This window comes from Molothrus ater, chromosome 1 (genome assembly GCF_012460135.2).
Source record: "Molothrus ater isolate BHLD 08-10-18 breed brown headed cowbird chromosome 1, BPBGC_Mater_1.1, whole genome shotgun sequence".
Taxonomy (NCBI): domain Eukaryota; kingdom Metazoa; phylum Chordata; class Aves; order Passeriformes; family Icteridae; genus Molothrus; species Molothrus ater.
The window spans coordinates 152,398,274-152,418,127 of NC_050478.2; the positions used below are offsets into that span (position 1 = coordinate 152,398,274).

Genomic DNA, 19,854 nt, shown 5'->3' on the forward strand with positions numbered 1-19,854 from the left:
CCTCTTCATAGTTGCAATTAAAAGTTACTGCCACAGATGGACAGGGCCTCAGGAGCTGGATATGGAATTGCACAATTCCACAAAGACGCACACCCACCTTGTCAGGGAAGGACAGAGGAGCTCACTGATGCTCCATTAGTAATTATTTGCTTACAGGAACGCAATGTGAACAATTACAGGCCATGAGTTATGAAACTTGTGGCTTGAATGCGGAATAAGCTAATTGATGTCACAGAGAGCCGGGGAAAAAAGGGATGAAGCCCAGTTTGTTGTTTCCTTAATGGATTTCTTAAAAAGGTCAAGGAAGACAGTTTAAATGGCAGGAGACATTGACATGTGAATTGGAGAAATCCAAATGGATCATAATATTGGAATATGTTCAGCCTGAACAGCCTCTCATTTTAAATGTCCTCTCTCTTGATCCCATTCAAGACAAAAGGCTGTGAGTTCTCTTTCATCTATCATGAAAGGCTTGCAGGCATTGGGTTCTAGCCAAACTATTCCAGAGTGACCGCCCCAGGACATCAGCAGCTCCCTCAGCATTCCTGGGTGCAGCACAATGACTGATGGACATGCAGTGTCATGGAACAGAGTCCCAGTCTTCACAAGGCACCCGCAAACCACAGAACACGAGTGCCACAAAATGACATCACTGGTGACATTGCAGATCTTCAGGGCTTGGGTTGTTCATTCACACCTCCCAGACATGCATGGAATCAAATCTGCCCAAATACCAATTATTTATTATTTATTAATGCTGCTGCCAAGGTCAAATGGACACAGCATCAAGGGCAGGACATGGAATTGCAGAATGGCATGAAGGAAAACACTCCCCAGCTCATGACTCACCAGGCAGGGCCAGCCAAGAGCTGCTGCCTGCAAAATGCCCCAAGGCCATGGGACAAGGCTGTCCCGCCCCTCCAGGACCAGCATAAAAGCCGGGCCAGTGCCTCTCCCTCACACACTTCTTCTCACACCTCCTGCTCCTGCAGACAACCAGGTGAGCTACACTCCCCTGACCCTCCTGGCCCTGCACCCCTGGCCCCTCTCTTCCAGCTCACTCAGCCGCCGCTTCAGCAGCGCTCATGGCTCCCCACAGCTCCACAACAGCCTCCTCACTTCCTCACCCTCCTGCGTCCCTGCCCCTCACACCTTCACACCCCTACCCTGCCTCACCCCCCTTTCTCTTCCAGGCACCCTCCACACCACACCCATGGCCTGCTACAACCGCTGCAGTCCCTGCGAACCCACCCCGCTGGCCAACAGCTGCAACGAGCCCTGTGCCCTGCAATGCCAGGATTCCCACGTCATCATCAACCCTTCCCCTGTGCTGGTCACCCTGCCAGGACCCATCATGACCTCCTTCCCCCAGAACACCGCCGTCGGATCCACCTCCTCGGCTGCCGTGGGCACTGAGCTCAGTGTGCAGGGACAGCCCATCTCTGGCGGATTTGGTGGCTTTGGTGGCTTTGGCTACGGCCTTGGCTATGGCCGTGGGTTTGGCTATGGCTGTGGATTCGGCTACGGGCAGGGCTATGGCTACGGCCTGGGCTGCTACGGCAGGAGGGGCTATGGCTACAACTGCTAAGGGCCCTCAGCACCACCCCTGACACCACCAGCTCAGACCTCTGCCAACACATCCTACAAGCCAACCACCTTGGCTGATCGTTGTCCTACATGCACCTCGCACCAGATTCCATCTTCTCTTTCTCCTGTCTCTTCATTCTTGTGCCTCAATAAAGTTTTCCTGCATCACAGCCTGGTATGCCTCCTGTTCTTCTGGAATTCCAGTGGTCTCACATCCTTACCAAGCACATTCCATGCCTCAACCGGCATTTGGGGGAGGTGCAACAACTCCTTCCCTCATAAATATGTAAATACAACTAATAAAAATGACTGGCATAGGAAGCACAGGAGGGAACACCTTCAATATCATGAACAAACCCATCATCTGAGAGACCAAACCCTTGGACGCATCCATGCTCTCCTGGGGACAGCCCTGGACACGTCACTCTGTACTGGCACACCCTGGGAAACTCTTTTCCCCACCAGGACTCTTGAACCCTTCCAGTAAAACGATCCCCAAATCCTCCATTTGAGCAGGAAATCTGGAGTGCAAGAGCTTCAACTTCCATGCTCCAACAAGACCAACATGGGCTGGATTCCCAGCACCATGGACAGTTCACTATTGGATCTCCCTGGACCAACCGTCCAACACCTTTTCCACTCCGTCACCACCCTCAAAATGAAAAATTCTTGTCTTCTTTAGCAATTGCATTCCATCTGTTTTCCCTTTGCCTTTGCCCTCTTGTCCTGCACATGGGCACTGCTGTGAACAGTCAGGCTCCCTCACCTTCATCCTCTGCCATCAGGGATTTGCACACACTCAGAACACCCCCCTGTCCACCCTCGTCCTCTGGGACTCCCAGCTCTCCCAGTTTTCCATCCTGGAATGACCAACCATTTTGGAATCCTGCTGGTTCTGAACTGGTCACTATTCACTAACTCACTAAGTTGACTTCATTTTCACACTGGGGAGACTAGAATTGCACACCACAGCTCACATGGGACCTCACCAGTGCTCAGAAGACACCAAGAGTCTCCTCATCACATCATCTCCCTGCACCATCACAACAATTCTCCCCAGTCCTGATCTGGAAACTGGAGGTGCCTTTCCCACAACGATACAGGAACACCTCCTGCCCCATTCCTTCTAACCCACAATCACTCTGAAAGGCGTTTTCAGAGACAAAAACAATTGTTCCAAGTGACTCACACAGATATTTCTTCCTACATGGTATGACTCCTCCCATGAAAAAGCACTTGGCAGCTGCCCTTGCTGAGGTCCAGCAGATGTCCAGAACCCAGAAAGTTTTCAGTGTTGGCCCGGGGCTCAGCAATGGGGACTTGCTGCCATCTGGACTTTGGGACACTGACCACAAGCCACTGGCCCCAGCCCTTAAGACTCTTCTGAGTCCACTGCCCTGGGCACAGACACAACCTGGACTCACCTGGGTTGTTGAGGATCATGCAGTTCTTGTCGCCAACAACCCTGGTCAACCTCCAAATCCGCATTCAGACAATCACAATTGGCCTCAGCCTTTGGCACTCAGCCCAAGGAATGACCGAAAACATCAAAACCTCTGAGGCTGGACTATCACCCAAGCACCCACTGAGCATGTTCAAATTGAATGGTGAGGTCTGAGGTCAGCATTTGCCAACTGGGATCAATGCATGGAGGGATGGAAGGCAATGGAAGGTGCAACACCTCGTCCTTGCCGCAGCTGCACAGCCCAGACCTGCCTATCAGAAATGTGAGAAATTGGGGGAAATTTTTCAGAAGACACCCACAAACCACAGCACACGAGGGCACTGGGGTGACCACAGGGATGACACGCCACCTCTCCAAACTTGGGTCACATCTTCAGCCCTCCCTGACATGAACCACCAACAGAAAAAATTGACCTCTTCATAGTTGCAATTAAAAGTTACTGCCACAGATGGACAGGGCCTCAGGAGCTGGATATGGAATTGCACAATTCCACAAAGACGCACACCCACCTTGTCAGGGAAGGACAGAGGAGCTCACTGATGCTCCATTAGTAATTATTTGCTTACAGGAACACAATGTGAACAATTACAGGCCATGAGTTATGAAACTTGTGGCTTGAATGCGGAATAAGCTAATTGATGGCACAGAGAGCCGGGGAAAAAAGGGATCAAGCCCAGTTTGTTGTTTCCTTAATGGATTTCTTAACAAGGTCAAGGAAGACAGTTTAAATGGCAGGGGACATTGACATGTGAATTGGAGAAATCCAAATGGATCATAATATTGGAATATGTTCAGCCTGAACAGCCTCTCATTTTAAACATCCTCTCTCTTGATCCCATTCAAGACAAAAGGCCGTGAGTTCTCTTTCATCTATCATGAACGGCTTGCAGGCATTGGGTTCTAGCCAAGCTATTCCAGAGTGACCGCCCCAGGACATCAGCAGCTCCCTCAGCATTCCTGGGTGCAGCACAATGACTGATGGACATGCAGTGTCATGGAACAGAGTCCCAGTCTTCACAAGGCACCCGCAAACCACAGAACATGAGTGCCACAAAATGACATCACTGGTGACATTGCAGATCTTCAGGGCTTGGGTTGTTCATTCACACCTCCCAGACATGCATGGAATCAAATCTGCCCAAATACCAATTATTTATTATTTATTAACGCTGCTGCCAAGGTCAAATGGACACAGCATCAAGGGCAGGACATGGAATTGCAGAATGGCATGAAGGAAAACACTCCCCAGCTCATGACTCACCAGGCAGGGCCAGCCAAGAGCTGCTGCCTGCAAAATGCCCCAAGGCCATGGGACAAGGCTGTCCCGCCCCTCCAGGACCAGCATAAAGGCCGGGCCAGTGCCTCTCCTTCACACACTTCTTCTCACACCTCCTGCTCCTGCAGACAACCAGGTGAGCTACACTCCCCTGACCCTCCTGGCCCTGCACCCCTGGCCCCTCTCTTCCAGCTCACTCAGCTGCCGCTTCAGCAGCGCTCATGGCTCCCCACAGCTCCACAACAGCCTCCTCACTTCCTCACCCTCCTGCATCCCTGCCCCTCATGCCTTCAAACCCCTACCCTGCCTCACCCCCCTCTCTTTTCCAGGCACCCTCCACACCACACCCATGGCCTGCTACAACCGCTGCAGTCCCTGTGGACCCACCCCGCTGGCCAACAGCTGCAACGAGCCCTGTGCCCTGCAATGCCAGGATTCCCGCGTCATCATCAACCCTTCCCCTGTGCTGGTCACCCTGCCAGGACCCATCATGACCTCCTTCCCCCAGAACACCGCCGTCGGATCCACCTCCTCGGCTGCCGTGGGCACTGAGCTCAGTGTGCAGGGACAGCCCATCTCTGGCGGATTTGGTGGCTTTGGTGGCTTTGGCTACGGCCTTGGCTATGGCCGTGGGTTTGGCTATGGCTGTGGATTCGGCTACGGGCAGGGCTATGGCTACGGCCTGGGCTGCTACGGCAGGAGGGGCTATGGCTACAACTGCTAAGGGCCCTCAGCACCACCCCTGACACCACCAGCTCAGACCTCTGCCAACAGATCCTACAAGCCAACCACCTTGGCTGATCGTTGTCCTACATGCACCTCGCACCAGATTCCATCTTCTCTTTCTCCTGTCTCTTCATTCTTGTGCCTCAATAAAGTTTTCCTGCATCACAGCCTGGTATGCCTCCTGTTCTTCTGGAATTCCAGTGGTCTCACATCCTTACCAAGCACATTCCATGCCTCAACAGGCATTTGGGCTATGTGCAACCACTCCTTCCCTCATAAATATGTAAATACAACTAATAAAAATGACTGGCATAGGAAGCACAGGAGGGAACACCTTCAATATCATGAACAAACCCATCATCTGAGAGACCAAAGCCTTGGACGCATCCATGCTCTCCTGGGTACAGCCCTGGACACATCACTCTGTACTGGCACACCCTGGGAAACTCTTTTCCCCACCAGGACTCTTGAACCCTTCCAGTAAAACGATCCCAAAATCCTCCATTTGAGCAGGAAATCTGGAGTGCAAGAGCTTCAACTTCCATGCTCCAACAAGACCAACATGGGCTGGATTCCCAGCACCATGGACAGTTCAGTATTGGATCTCCCTGGACCAACAGTGCAACACCTTTTCCGCTCCGTCACCACCCTCAAAATGAGAAATTCTTGTCTTCTTTAGCATTTGCATTCCATCTGTTTTCCCTTTGCCTTTGCCCTCTTGTCCTGCACATGGGCACTGCTGTGAACAGTCAGGCTCCCTCACCTTCATCCTCTGCCATCAGGGATTTGCACACACTCAGAACACCCCCCTGTCCACCCTCGTCCTCTGGGACTCCCAGCTCTCCCAGTTTCCCATCCTGGAATGATCCACCATTTTGGAATCTTGCTGGTTCTGAACTGGTCACTATTCACTAACTCACTAAGTTGACTTCATTTTCACACTGGGGAAACTAGAATTGCACGCCACACCTCACATGGGACCTCACCAGTGCTCAGAAGACACCAAGAGTCTCCTCATCACATCATCTCCCTGCACCATCACAACAATTCTCCCCAGTCCTGATCTGGAGACTGGACGTGCCTTTTCCCACAACGATACAGGTACACCTCCTGCCCCATTCCTTCTAACCCACAATCACTCTGAAAGGCATTTTCAGAGATGAAAACAATTGTTCCAAGTGACTCACACAGATATTTCTTCCTACCTGGTATGACTTCTCCCGTGAAAAAGCACTTGGCAGCTGCCCTTGCTGAGGTCCAGCAGATGTCCAGAACCCAGAAAGTTTTCAGTGTTGGCCCGGGGCTCAGCACTGGGGACTTGCTGCCATCTGGACTTTGGGACACTGACCAAAAACAACTGGCCCCAGCCCTTAAGACTCTTCTGAGTCCACTGCCCTGGGCACAGACACAACCTGGACTCACCTGGGTTGTTGAGGATCATGCAATTCTTGTCGCCAACAACCCTGGTCAACCCCCAAATCCTCATTCAGGCAATCACAGTTGGCCCCAGCCTTTGGCACTCAGCCCAAGGGAAGACCGAAAATATCAAAACCTCTGAGGCTGGACTATCACCCAAGCACCCACTGAGCATGTTCAAATTGAATGGTGAGGTCTGAGGTCAGCATTTGCCAACTGGGATCAATGCATGGAGGGAGGGAAGGCAATGGAAGGTGCAGCACCTCTTCCTTGGCACAGCTGCACAGCCCAGACCAGCCTATCAGAAATGTGAGAAATTGGGGGAAATTTTTCAGAAGGCACCCACAAACCACAGCACACGAGGGCACTGGGGTTACCACAGTGATGACACCCCACCTTTCCAAAGCTTGGGTCACATCTTCAGCCCTCCCTGACATGAACCACCAACAGAAAAATTTGACCTCTTCATAGTCGCAATTAAAAGTTTCTGCCACAGATGGACAGGGCCTCAGGAGCTGGATATGGAATTGCACAATTCCACAAAGACGCACACCCACCTTGTCAGGGAAGGACAGAGGAGCTCACTGATGCTCCTTTAGTTATTATTTGCTTACAGGAACGCAATGTGAACAATTACAGGCCATGAGTTATGAAACTTGTGGCTTGAATGAGGAATAAGCTAATTGATGTCACAGAGAGCCGGGGAAAAAAGGGATCAAGCCCAGTTTGTTGTTTCCTTAATGGATTTCTTAACAAGGTCAAGGAAGACAGTTTAAATGGCAGGGGACATTGACATGTGAATTGGAGAAATCCAAATGGATCATAATATTGGAATATGTTCAGCCTGAACAGCCTCTCATTTTAAATGTCCTCTCTCTTGATCCCATTCAAGACAAAAGGCCGTGAGTTCTCTTTCATCTATCATGAAAGGCTTGCAGGCATTGGGTTCTAGCCAAACTATTCCAGAGTGACCGCCCCAGGACATCAGCAGCTCCCTCAGCATTCCTGGGTGCAGCACAATGACTGATGGACATGCAGTGTCATGGAACAGAGTCCCAGTCTTCACAAGGCACCTGCAAACCACAGAACACGAGTGCTACAAAATGACATCACTGGTGACATTGCAGATCTTCAGGGCTTGGGTTGTTCATTCACACCTCCCTGACATGCATGGAATCAAATCTGCCCAAATACCAATTATTTATTATTTATTAACGTTGCTGCCAAGGTCAAATGGACACAGCATCAAGGGCAGGACATGGAATTGCAGAATGGCATGAAGGAAAACACTCCCCAGCTCATGACTCACCAGGCAGGGCCAGCCAAGAGCTGCTGCCTGCAAAATGCCCCAAGGCCATGGGACAAGGCTGTCCCGCCCCTCCAGGACCAGCATAAAAGCCGGGCCAGTGCCTCTCCCTCACACACTTCTTCTCACACCTCCTGCTCCTGCAGACAACCAGGTGAGCTACACTCCCCTGACCCTCCTGGCCCTGCACCCCTGGCCCCTCTCTTCCAGCTCACTCAGCCACCGCTTCAGCAGCACTCATGGCTCCCCACAGCCCCACAACAGCCTCCTCACTTCCTCACCCTCCTGCATCCCTGCCCCTCACACCTTCAAACCCCTACCCTGCCTCACCCCCCTCTCTTTTCCAGGCACCCTCCACACCACACCCATGGCCTGCTACAACCGCTGCAGTCCCTGCGGACCCACCCCGCTGGCCAACAGCTGCAACGAGCCCTGTGCCCTGCAATGCCAGGATTCCCGCGTCATCATCAACCCTTCCCCTGTGCTGGTCACCCTGCCAGGACCCATCATGACCTCCTTCCCCCAGAACACCGCTGTCGGATCCACCTCCTCGGCTGCCGTGGGCACTGAGCTCAATGTGCAGGGACAGCCCATCTCTGGGGGATTTGCTGGCTTTGGTGGCTTTGGCTACGGCCTTGGCTATGGCCGTGGGTTTGGCTATGGCTGTGGATTCGGCTACGGGCAGGGCTATGGCTACGGCCTGGGCTGCTACGGCAGGAGGGGCTATGGCTACAACTGCTAAGGGCCCTCAGCACCACCCCTGACACCACCAGCTCAGACCTCTGCCAACACATCCTACAAGCCAACCACCTTGGCTGATCGTTGTCCTACATGCACCTCGCACCAGATTCCATCTTCTCTTTCTCCTGTCTCTTCATTCTTGTGCCTCAATAAAGTTTTCCTGCATCAAAGCCTGATACGCCTCCTGTTCTTCTGGAATTCCAGTGGTCTCACATCCTTACCAAGCACATTCCATGCCTCAACAGGCATTTGGGCTATGTGCAACCACTCCTTCCCTCAAAAATATGCAAATACAACTAATAAAAATGACTGGCATAGGAAGCACAGGAGGGAACACCTTCAATATCATGAACAAACCCATCATCTGAGAGACCAAACCCTTGGACGCATCCATGCTCTCCTGGGGACAGCCCTGGACACGTCACTCTGTACTGGCACACCCTGGGAAACTCTTTTCCCCACCAGGACTCTTGAACCCTTCCAGTAAAACGATCCCAAAATCCTCCATTTGAGCAGGAAATCTGGAGTGCAAGAGCTTCAACTTCCATGCTCCAACAAGACCAACATGGGCTGGATTCCCAGCACCATGGACAGTTCACTATTGGATCTCCCTGGACCAACAGTGCAACACCTTTTCCGCTCCGTCACCAACCTCAAAATGAGAAATTCTTGTCTTCTTTAGCATTTGCATTCCATCTGTTTTCCCTTTGCCTTTGCCCTCTTGTCCTGCACTTGGGCACTACTGAGAACAGTCAGGCTCCCTCACCTTCATCCTCTGCCATCAGGGATTTGCACACACTCAGAACACCCCCCTGTCCACCCTCGTCCTCTGGGAGTCCCAGATCTCCCAGTTTCCCATCCTGGAATGATCCACCATTTTGGAATCTTGCTGGTTCTGAACTGGTCACTATTCACTAACTCACTAAGTTGACTTCATTTTCACACTGGGGAGACTAGAATTGCACGCCACACCTCACATGGGACTTCACCAGTGCTCAGAAGACACCAAGAGTCTCCTCATCACATCATCTCCCTGCACCATCACAACAATTCTCCCCAGTCCTGATCTGGAAACTGGACGTGCCTTTTCCCACAACGATACAGGTACACCTCCTGCCCCATTCCTTCTAACCCACAATCACTCTGAAAGGCATTTTCAGAGATGAAAACAATTGTTCCAAGTGACTCACACAGATATTTCTTCCTACCTGGTATGACTCCTCCCGTGAAAAAGCACTTGGCAGCTGCCCTTGCTGAAGTCCAGCAGATGTCCAGAACCCAGAAAGTTTTCAGTGTTGGCCCGGGGCTCAGAAATGGGGACTTGCGGGCATCTGGACTTTCGGACACTGACCACAAGCCACTGGCCCCAGCCCTTAAGACTCTTCTGAGTCCACTGCCCTGGGCACAGACACAACCTGGACTCACCTGGGTTGTTGAGGATCATGCAATTCTTGTCGCCAACAACCCTGGTCAACCCCCAAATCCTCATTCAGGCAATCACAGTTGGCCCCAGCCTTTGGCACTCAGCCCAAGGGAAGACCGAAAATATCCAAACCTCTGAGGCTGGACTATCACCCAAGCACCCACTGAGCATGTTCAAATTGAATGGTGAGGTCTGAGGTCAGCATTTGCCAACTGGGATCAATGCATGGAGGGATGGAAGGCAATGGAAGGTGCAACACCTCGTCCTTGCCGCAGCTGCACAGCCCAGACCAGCCTATCAGAAATGTGAGAAATTGGGGGAAATTTTTCAGAAGGCACCCACAAACCACAGCACACGAGGGCACTGGGGTGACCACAGGGATGACACCCCACCTCTCCAAACTTGGGTCACATCTTCAGCCCTCCCTGACATGAATCACCAACAGAAAAAATTGACCTCTTCATAGTTGCAATTAAAAGTTACTGCCACAGATGGACAGGGCCTCAGGAGCTGGATATGGAATTGCACAATTCCACAAAGACGCACACCCACCTTGTCAGGGAAGGACAGAGGAGCTCACTGATGCTCCATTAGTAATTATTTGCTTACAGGAACGCAATGTGAACAATTACAGGCCATGAGTTATGAAACTTGTGGCTTGAATGCGGAATAAGCTAATTGATGTCACAGAGAGCCGGGGAAAAAAGGGATGAAGCCCAGTTTGTTGTTTCCTTAATGGATTTCTTAAAAAGGTCAAGGAAGACAGTTTAAATGGCAGGAGACATTGACATGTGAATTGGAGAAATCCAAATGGATCATAATATTGGAATATGTTCAGCCTGAACAGCCTCTCATTTTAAATGTCCTCTCTCTTGATCCCATTCAAGACAAAAGGCTGTGAGTTCTCTTTCATCTATCATGAAAGGCTTGCAGGCATTGGGTTCTAGCCAAGCTATTCCAGAGTGACCGCCCCAGGACATCAGCAGCTCCCTCAGCATTCCTGGGTGCAGCACAATGACTGATGGACATGCAGTGTCATGGAACAGAGTCCCAGTCTTCACAAGGCACCCGCAAACCACAGAACACGAGTGCCACAAAATGACATCACTGGTGACATTGCAGATCTTCAGGGCTTGGGTTGTTCATTCACACCTCCCAGACATGCATGGAATCAAATCTGCCCAAATACCAATTATTTATTATTTATTAATGCTGCTGCCAAGGTCAAATGGACACAGCATCAAGGGCAGGACATGGAATTGCAGAATGGCATGAAGGAAAACACTCCCCAGCTCATGACTCACCAGGCAGGGCCAGCCAAGAGCTGCTGCCTGCAAAATGCCCCAAGGCCATGGGACAAGGCTGTCCCGCCCCTCCAGGACCAGCATAAAAGCCGGGCCAGTGCCTCTCCCTCACACACTTCTTCTCACACCTCCTGCTCCTGCAGACAACCAGGTGAGCTACACTCCCCTGACCCTCCTGGCCCTGCACCCCTGGCCCCTCTCTTCCAGCTCACTCAGCCGCCGCTTCAGCAGCGCTCATGGCTCCCCACAGCTCCACAACAGCCTCCTCACTCCCTCACCCTCCTGCGTCCCTGCCCCTCACACCTTCACACCCCTACCCTGCCTCACCCCCCTTTCTCTTCCAGGCACCCTCCACACCACACCCATGGCCTGCTACAACCGCTGCAGTCCCTGCGAACCCACCCCGCTGGCCAACAGCTGCAACGAGCCCTGTGCCCTGCAATGCCAGGATTCCCACGTCATCATCAACCCTTCCCCTGTGCTGGTCACCCTGCCAGGACCCATCATGACCTCCTTCCCCCAGAACACCGCCGTCGGATCCACCTCCTCGGCTGCCGTGGGCACTGAGCTCAGTGTGCAGGGACAGCCCATCTCTGGCGGATTTGGTGGCTTTGGTGGCTTTGGCTACGGCCTTGGCTATGGCCGTGGGTTTGGCTATGGCTGTGGATTCGGCTACGGGCAGGGCTATGGCTACGGCCTGGGCTGCTACGGCAGGAGGGGCTATGGCTACAACTGCTAAGGGCCCTCAGCACCACCCCTGACACCACCAGCTCAGACCTCTGCCAACACATCCTACAAGCCAACCACCTTGGCTGATCGTTGTCCTACATGCACCTCGCACCAGATTCCATCTTCTCTTTCTCCTGTCTCTTCATTCTTGTGCCTCAATAAAGTTTTCCTGCATCACAGCCTGGTATGCCTCCTGTTCTTCTGGAATTCCAGTGGTCTCACATCCTTACCAAGCACATTCCATGCCTCAACCGGCATTTGGGGGAGGTGCAACAACTCCTTCCCTCATAAATATGTAAATACAACTAATAAAAATGACTGGCATAGGAAGCACAGGAGGGAACACCTTCAATATCATGAACAAACCCATCATCTGAGAGACCAAACCCTTGGACGCATCCATGCTCTCCTGGGGACAGCCCTGGACACGTCACTCTGTACTGGCACACCCTGGGAAACTCTTTTCCCCACCAGGACTCTTGAACCCTTCCAGTAAAACGATCCCCAAATCCTCCATTTGAGCAGGAAATCTGGAGTGCAAGAGCTTCAACTTCCATGCTCCAACAAGACCAACATGGGCTGGATTCCCAGCACCATGGACAGTTCACTATTGGATCTCCCTGGACCAACCGTCCAACACCTTTTCCACTCCGTCACCACCCTCAAAATGAAAAATTCTTGTCTTCTTTAGCAATTGCATTCCATCTGTTTTCCCTTTGCCTTTGCCCTCTTGTCCTGCACATGGGCACTGCTGTGAACAGTCAGGCTCCCTCACCTTCATCCTCTGCCATCAGGGATTTGCACACACTCAGAACACCCCCCTGTCCACCCTCGTCCTCTGGGACTCCCAGCTCTCCCAGTTTTCCATCCTGGAATGACCAACCATTTTGGAATCCTGCTGGTTCTGAACTGGTCACTATTCACTAACTCACTAAGTTGACTTCATTTTCACACTGGGGAGACTAGAATTGCACACCACAGCTCACATGGGACCTCACCAGTGCTCAGAAGACACCAAGAGTCTCCTCATCACATCATCTCCCTGCACCATCACAACAATTCTCCCCAGTCCTGATCTGGAAACTGGAGGTGCCTTTCCCACAACGATACAGGAACACCTCCTGCCCCATTCCTTCTAACCCACAATCACTCTGAAAGGCGTTTTCAGAGACAAAAACAATTGTTCCAAGTGACTCACACAGATATTTCTTCCTACATGGTATGACTCCTCCCATGAAAAAGCACTTGGCAGCTGCCCTTGCTGAGGTCCAGCAGATGTCCAGAACCCAGAAAGTTTTCAGTGTTGGCCCGGGGCTCAGCAATGGGGACTTGCTGCCATCTGGACTTTGGGACACTGACCACAAGCCACTGGCCCCAGCCCTTAAGACTCTTCTGAGTCCACTGCCCTGGGCACAGACACAACCTGGACTCACCTGGGTTGTTGAGGATCATGCAGTTCTTGTCGCCAACAACCCTGGTCAACCTCCAAATCCGCATTCAGACAATCACAATTGGCCTCAGCCTTTGGCACTCAGCCCAAGGAATGACCGAAAACATCAAAACCTCTGAGGCTGGACTATCACCCAAGCACCCACTGAGCATGTTCAAATTGAATGGTGAGGTCTGAGGTCAGCATTTGCCAACTGGGATCAATGCATGGAGGGATGGAAGGCAATGGAAGGTGCAACACCTCGTCCTTGCCGCAGCTGCACAGCCCAGACCTGCCTATCAGAAATGTGAGAAATTGGGGGAAATTTTTCAGAAGACACCCACAAACCACAGCACACGAGGGCACTGGGGTGACCACAGGGATGACACGCCACCTCTCCAAACTTGGGTCACATCTTCAGCCCTCCCTGACATGAACCACCAACAGAAAAAATTGACCTCTTCATAGTTGCAATTAAAAGTTACTGCCACAGATGGACAGGGCCTCAGGAGCTGGATATGGAATTGCACAATTCCACAAAGACGCACACCCACCTTGTCAGGGAAGGACAGAGGAGCTCACTGATGCTCCATTAGTAATTATTTGCTTACAGGAACACAATGTGAACAATTACAGGCCATGAGTTATGAAACTTGTGGCTTGAATGCGGAATAAGCTAATTGATGGCACAGAGAGCCGGGGAAAAAAGGGATCAAGCCCAGTTTGTTGTTTCCTTAATGGATTTCTTAACAAGGTCAAGGAAGACAGTTTAAATGGCAGGGGACATTGACATGTGAATTGGAGAAATCCAAATGGATCATAATATTGGAATATGTTCAGCCTGAACAGCCTCTCATTTTAAACATCCTCTCTCTTGATCCCATTCAAGACAAAAGGCCGTGAGTTCTCTTTCATCTATCATGAACGGCTTGCAGGCATTGGGTTCTAGCCAAGCTATTCCAGAGTGACCGCCCCAGGACATCAGCAGCTCCCTCAGCATTCCTGGGTGCAGCACAATGACTGATGGACATGCAGTGTCATGGAACAGAGTCCCAGTCTTCACAAGGCACCCGCAAACCACAGAACATGAGTGCCACAAAATGACATCACTGGTGACATTGCAGATCTTCAGGGCTTGGGTTGTTCATTCACACCTCCCAGACATGCATGGAATCAAATCTGCCCAAATACCAATTATTTATTATTTATTAACGCTGCTGCCAAGGTCAAATGGACACAGCATCAAGGGCAGGACATGGAATTGCAGAATGGCATGAAGGAAAACACTCCCCAGCTCATGACTCACCAGGCAGGGCCAGCCAAGAGCTGCTGCCTGCAAAATGCCCCAAGGCCATGGGACAAGGCTGTCCCGCCCCTCCAGGACCAGCATAAAGGCCGGGCCAGTGCCTCTCCTTCACACACTTCTTCTCACACCTCCTGCTCCTGCAGACAACCAGGTGAGCTACACTCCCCTGACCCTCCTGGCCCTGCACCCCTGGCCCCTCTCTTCCAGCTCACTCAGCTGCCGCTTCAGCAGCGCTCATGGCTCCCCACAGCTCCACAACAGCCTCCTCACTTCCTCACCCTCCTGCATCCCTGCCCCTCATGCCTTCAAACCCCTACCCTGCCTCACCCCCCTCTCTTTTCCAGGCACCCTCCACACCACACCCATGGCCTGCTACAACCGCTGCAGTCCCTGTGGACCCACCCCGCTGGCCAACAGCTGCAACGAGCCCTGTGCCCTGCAATGCCAGGATTCCCGCGTCATCATCAACCCTTCCCCTGTGCTGGTCACCCTGCCAGGACCCATCATGACCTCCTTCCCCCAGAACACCGCCGTCGGATCCACCTCCTCGGCTGCCGTGGGCACTGAGCTCAGTGTGCAGGGACAGCCCATCTCTGGCGGATTTGGTGGCTTTGGTGGCTTTGGCTACGGCCTTGGCTATGGCCGTGGGTTTGGCTATGGCTGTGGATTCGGCTACGGGCAGGGCTATGGCTACAGCCTGGGCTGCTACGGCAGGAGGGGCTATGGCTACAACTGCTAAGGGCCCTCAGCACCACCCCTGACACCACCAGCTCAGACCTCTGCCAACAGATCCTACAAGCCAACCACCTTGGCTGATCGTTGTCCTACATGCACCTCGCACCAGATTCCATCTTCTCTTTCTCCTGTCTCTTCATTCTTGTGCCTCAATAAAGTTTTCCTGCATCACAGCCTGGTATGCCTCCTGTTCTTCTGGAATTCCAGTGGTCTCACATCCTTACCAAGCACATTCCATGCCTCAACAGGCATTTGGGCTATGTGCAACCACTCCTTCCCTCATAAATATGTAAATACAACTAATAAAAATGACTGGCATAGGAAGCACAGGAGGGAACACCTTCAATATCATGAACAAACCCATCATCTGAGAGACCAAAGCCTTGGACGCATCCATGCTCTCCTGGGTACAGCCCTGGACACATCACTCTGTACTGGCACACCCTGGGAAACTCTTTTCCCCACCAGGACTCTTGAACCCTTCCAGTAAAACGATCCCAAAATCCTCCATTTGAGCAGGAAATCTGGAGTGCAAGAGCTTCAACTTCCATGCTCCAACAAGACCAACATGGGCTGGATTCCCAGCACCATGGACAGTTCAGTATTGGATCTCCCTGGACCAACAGTGCAACACCTTTTCCGCTCCGTCACCACCCTCAAAATGAGAAATTCTTGTCTTCTTTAGCATTTGCATTCCATCTGTTTTCCCTTTGCCTTTGCCCTCTTGTCCTGCACATGGGCACTGCTGTGAACAGTCAGGCTCCCTCACCTTCATCCTCTGCCATCAGGGATTTGCACACACTCAGAACACCCCCCTGTCCACCCTCGTCCTCTGGGACTCCCAGCTCTCCCAGTTTCCCATCCTGGAATGATCCACCATTTTGGAATCTTGCTGGTTCTGAACTGGTCACTATTCACTAACTCACTAAGTTGACTTCATTTTCACACTGGGGAAACTAGAATTGCACGCCACACCTCACATGGGACCTCACCAGTGCTCAGAAGACACCAAGAGTCTCCTCATCACATCATCTCCCTGCACCATCACAACAATTCTCCCCAGTCCTGATCTGGAGACTGGACGTGCCTTTTCCCACAACGATACAGGTACACCTCCTGCCCCATTCCTTCTAACCCACAATCACTCTGAAAGGCATTTTCAGAGATGAAAACAATTGTTCCAAGTGACTCACACAGATATTTCTTCCTACCTGGTATGACTTCTCCCGTGAAAAAGCACTTGGCAGCTGCCCTTGCTGAGGTCCAGCAGATGTCCAGAACCCAGAAAGTTTTCAGTGTTGGCCCGGGGCTCAGCACTGGGGACTTGCTGCCATCTGGACTTTGGGACACTGACCAAAAACAACTGGCCCCAGCCCTTAAGACTCTTCTGAGTCCACTGCCCTGGGCACAGACACAACCTGGACTCACCTGGGTTGTTGAGGATCATGCAATTCTTGTCGCCAACAACCCTGGTCAACCCCCAAATCCTCATTCAGGCAATCACAGTTGGCCCCAGCCTTTGGCACTCAGCCCAAGGGAAGACCGAAAATATCAAAACCTCTGAGGCTGGACTATCACCCAAGCACCCACTGAGCATGTTCAAATTGAATGGTGAGGTCTGAGGTCAGCATTTGCCAACTGGGATCAATGCATGGAGGGAGGGAAGGCAATGGAAGGTGCAGCACCTCTTCCTTGGCACAGCTGCACAGCCCAGACCAGCCTATCAGAAATGTGAGAAATTGGGGGAAATTTTTCAGAAGGCACCCACAAACCACAGCACACGAGGGCACTGGGGTTACCACAGTGATGACACCCCACCTTTCCAAAGCTTGGGTCACATCTTCAGCCCTCCCTGACATGAACCACCAACAGAAAAATTTGACCTCTTCATAGTCGCAATTAAAAGTTTCTGCCACAGATGGACAGGGCCTCAGGAGCTGGATATGGAATTGCACAATTCCACAAAGACGCACACCCACCTTGTCAGGGAAGGACAGAGGAGCTCACTGATGCTCCATTAGTAATTATTTGCTTACAGGAACACAATGTGAACAATTACAGGCCATGAGTTATGAAACTTGTGGCTTGAATGCGGAATAAGCTAATTGATGTCACAGAGAGCCGGGGAAAAAAGGGATCAAGCCCAGTTTGTTGTTTCCTTAATGGATTTCTTAACAAGGTCAAGGAAGACAGTTTAAATGGCAGGGGACATTGACATGTGAATTGGAGAAATCCAAATGGATCATAATATTGGAATATGTTCAGCCTGAACAGCCTCTCATTTTAAACATCCTCTCTCTTGATCCCATTCAAGACAAAAGGCTGTGAGTTCTCTTTCATCTATCATGAAAGGCTTGCAGGCATTGGGTTCTAGCCAAGCTATTCCAGAGTGACCGCCCCAGGACATCAGCAGCTCCCTCAGCATTCCTGGGTGCAGCACAATGACTGATGGACATGCAGTGTCATGGAACAGAGTCCCAGTCTTCACAAGGCACCCGCAAACCACAGAACACGAGTGCCACAAAATTACATCACTGGTGACATTGCAGATCTTCAGGGCTTGGGTTGTTCATTCACACCTCCCTGACATGCATGGAATCAAATCTGCCCAAATACCAATTATTTATTATTTATTAACGCTGCTGCCAAGGTCAAATGGACACAGCATCAAGGGCAGGACATGGAATTGCAGAATGGCATGAAGGAAAACACTCCCCAGCTCATGACTCACCAGGCAGGGCCAGCCAAGAGCTGCTGCCTGCAAAATGCCCCAAGGCCATGGGACAAGGCTGTCCCGCCCCTCCAGGACCAGCATAAAGGCCGGGCCAGTGCCTCTCCTTCACACACTTCTTCTCACACCTCCTGCTCCTGCAGACAACCAGGTGAGCTACACTCCCCTGACCCTCCTGGCCCTGCACCCCTGGCCCCTCTCTTCCAGCTCACTCAGCTGCCGCTTCAGCAGCGCTCATGGCTCCCCACAGCTCCACAACAGCCTCCTCACTTCCTCACCCTCCTGCATCCCTGCCCCTCATGCCTTCAAACCCCTACCCTGCCTCACCCCCCTCTCTTTTCCAGGCACCCTCCACACCACACCCATGGCCTGCTACAACATCTGCAGTCCCTGTGGACCCACCCCGCTGGCCAACAGCTGCAACGAGCCCTGTGCCCTGCAATGCCAGGATTCCCGCGTCATCATCAACCCTTCCCCTGTGCTGGTCACCCTGCCAGGACCCATCATGACCTCCTTCCCCCAGAACACCGCCGTCGGATCCACCTCCTCGGCTGCCGTGGGCACTGAGCTCAGTGTGCAGGGACAGCCCATCTCTGGCGGATTTGGTGGCTTTGGTGGCTTTGGCTACGGCCTTGGCTATGGCCGTGGGTTTGGCTATGGCTGTGGATTCGGCTACGGGCAGGGCTATGGCTACAGCCTGGGCTGCTACGGCAGGAGGGGCTATGGCTACAACTGCTAAGGGCCCTCAGCACCACCCCTGACACCACCAGCTCAGACCTCTGCCAACAGATCCTACAAGCCAACCACCTTGGCTGATCGTTGTCCTACATGCACCTCGCACCAGATTCCATCTTCTCTTTCTCCTGTCTCTTCATTCTTGTGCCTCAATAAAGTTTTCCTGCATCACAGCCTGGTATGCCTCCTGTTCTTCTGGAATTCCAGTGGTCTCACATCCTTACCAAGCACATTCCATGCCTCAACAGGCATTTGGGCTATGTGCAACCACTCCTTCCCTCATAAATATGTAAATACAACTAATAAAAATGACTGGCATAGGAAGCACAGGAGGGAACACCTTCAATATCATGAACAAGCCCATCATCTGAGAGACCAAACCCTTGGACGCATCCATGCTCTCCTGGGTACAGCCCTGGACACATCACTCTGTACTGGCACACCCTGGGAAACTCTTTTCCCCACCAGGACTCTTGAACCCTTCCAGTAAAACGATCCCAAAATCCTCCATTTGAGCAGGAAATCTGGAGTGCAAGAGCTTCAACTTCCATGCTCCAACAAGACCAACATGGGCTGGATTCCCAGCACCATGGACAGTTCAGTATTGGATCTCCCTGGACCAACAGTGCAACACCTTTTCCGCTCCGTCACCACCCTCAAAATGAGAAATTCTTGTCTTCTTTAGCATTTGCATTCCATCTGTTTTCCCTTTGCCTTTGCCCTCTTGTCCTGCACTTGGGCACTACTGAGAACAGTCAGGCTCCCTCACCTTCATCCTCTGCCATCAGGGATTTGCACACACTCAGAACACCCCCCTGTCCACCCTCGTCCTCTGGGAGTCCCAGATCTCCCAGTTTCCCATCGTGGAATGATCCACCATTTTGGAATCTTGCTGGTTCTGAACTGGTCACTATTCACTAACTCACTAAGTTGACTTCATTTTCA

The 19,854-nt window shown here is 51.9% G+C and overlaps 5 protein-coding genes and 1 pseudogene across 5 annotated transcripts; all 6 read left to right on the forward strand.

Moving 5' to 3' along the window:
• The first annotated feature begins 883 nt into the window (after nucleotides 1-883).
• Nucleotides 884-1,588, forward strand: LOC118683959 (feather beta keratin-like; annotated as a pseudogene).
• Nucleotides 1,589-4,665: 3,077 nt separating this feature from the next.
• Nucleotides 4,666-5,052, forward strand: LOC118701862 (feather beta keratin-like). Its single transcript, XM_036406802.2, has one exon. The coding sequence runs from the start codon at nucleotides 4,678-4,680 to the stop codon at nucleotides 5,050-5,052; it is 375 nt and encodes a 124-aa protein (XP_036262695.1). The 5' UTR covers nucleotides 4,666-4,677.
• Nucleotides 5,053-7,813: 2,761 nt separating this feature from the next.
• On the forward strand, nucleotides 7,814-8,518 carry LOC118683944 (feather beta keratin-like). The gene is made up of 2 exons (XM_036378584.2): nucleotides 7,814-7,931; nucleotides 8,136-8,518. The coding sequence occupies exons 1-2, from the start codon at nucleotides 7,814-7,816 to the stop codon at nucleotides 8,516-8,518; spliced, it is 501 nt and encodes a 166-aa protein (XP_036234477.2).
• Nucleotides 8,519-11,608: 3,090 nt separating this feature from the next.
• On the forward strand, nucleotides 11,609-11,983 carry LOC118683970 (feather beta keratin-like). Its single transcript, XM_036378612.1, has one exon. The coding sequence runs from the start codon at nucleotides 11,609-11,611 to the stop codon at nucleotides 11,981-11,983; it is 375 nt and encodes a 124-aa protein (XP_036234505.1).
• Nucleotides 11,984-15,072: 3,089 nt separating this feature from the next.
• LOC118701942 (feather beta keratin-like) lies at nucleotides 15,073-15,447 on the forward strand. Its single transcript, XM_036406928.1, has one exon. The coding sequence runs from the start codon at nucleotides 15,073-15,075 to the stop codon at nucleotides 15,445-15,447; it is 375 nt and encodes a 124-aa protein (XP_036262821.1).
• Nucleotides 15,448-18,538: 3,091 nt separating this feature from the next.
• Nucleotides 18,539-18,913, forward strand: LOC118701840 (feather beta keratin-like). The gene has a single exon (XM_036406769.1). It carries the CDS (start codon nucleotides 18,539-18,541, stop codon nucleotides 18,911-18,913), a length of 375 nt encoding a protein of 124 aa, XP_036262662.1.
• The last annotated feature ends 941 nt before the right edge of the window (nucleotides 18,914-19,854 follow it).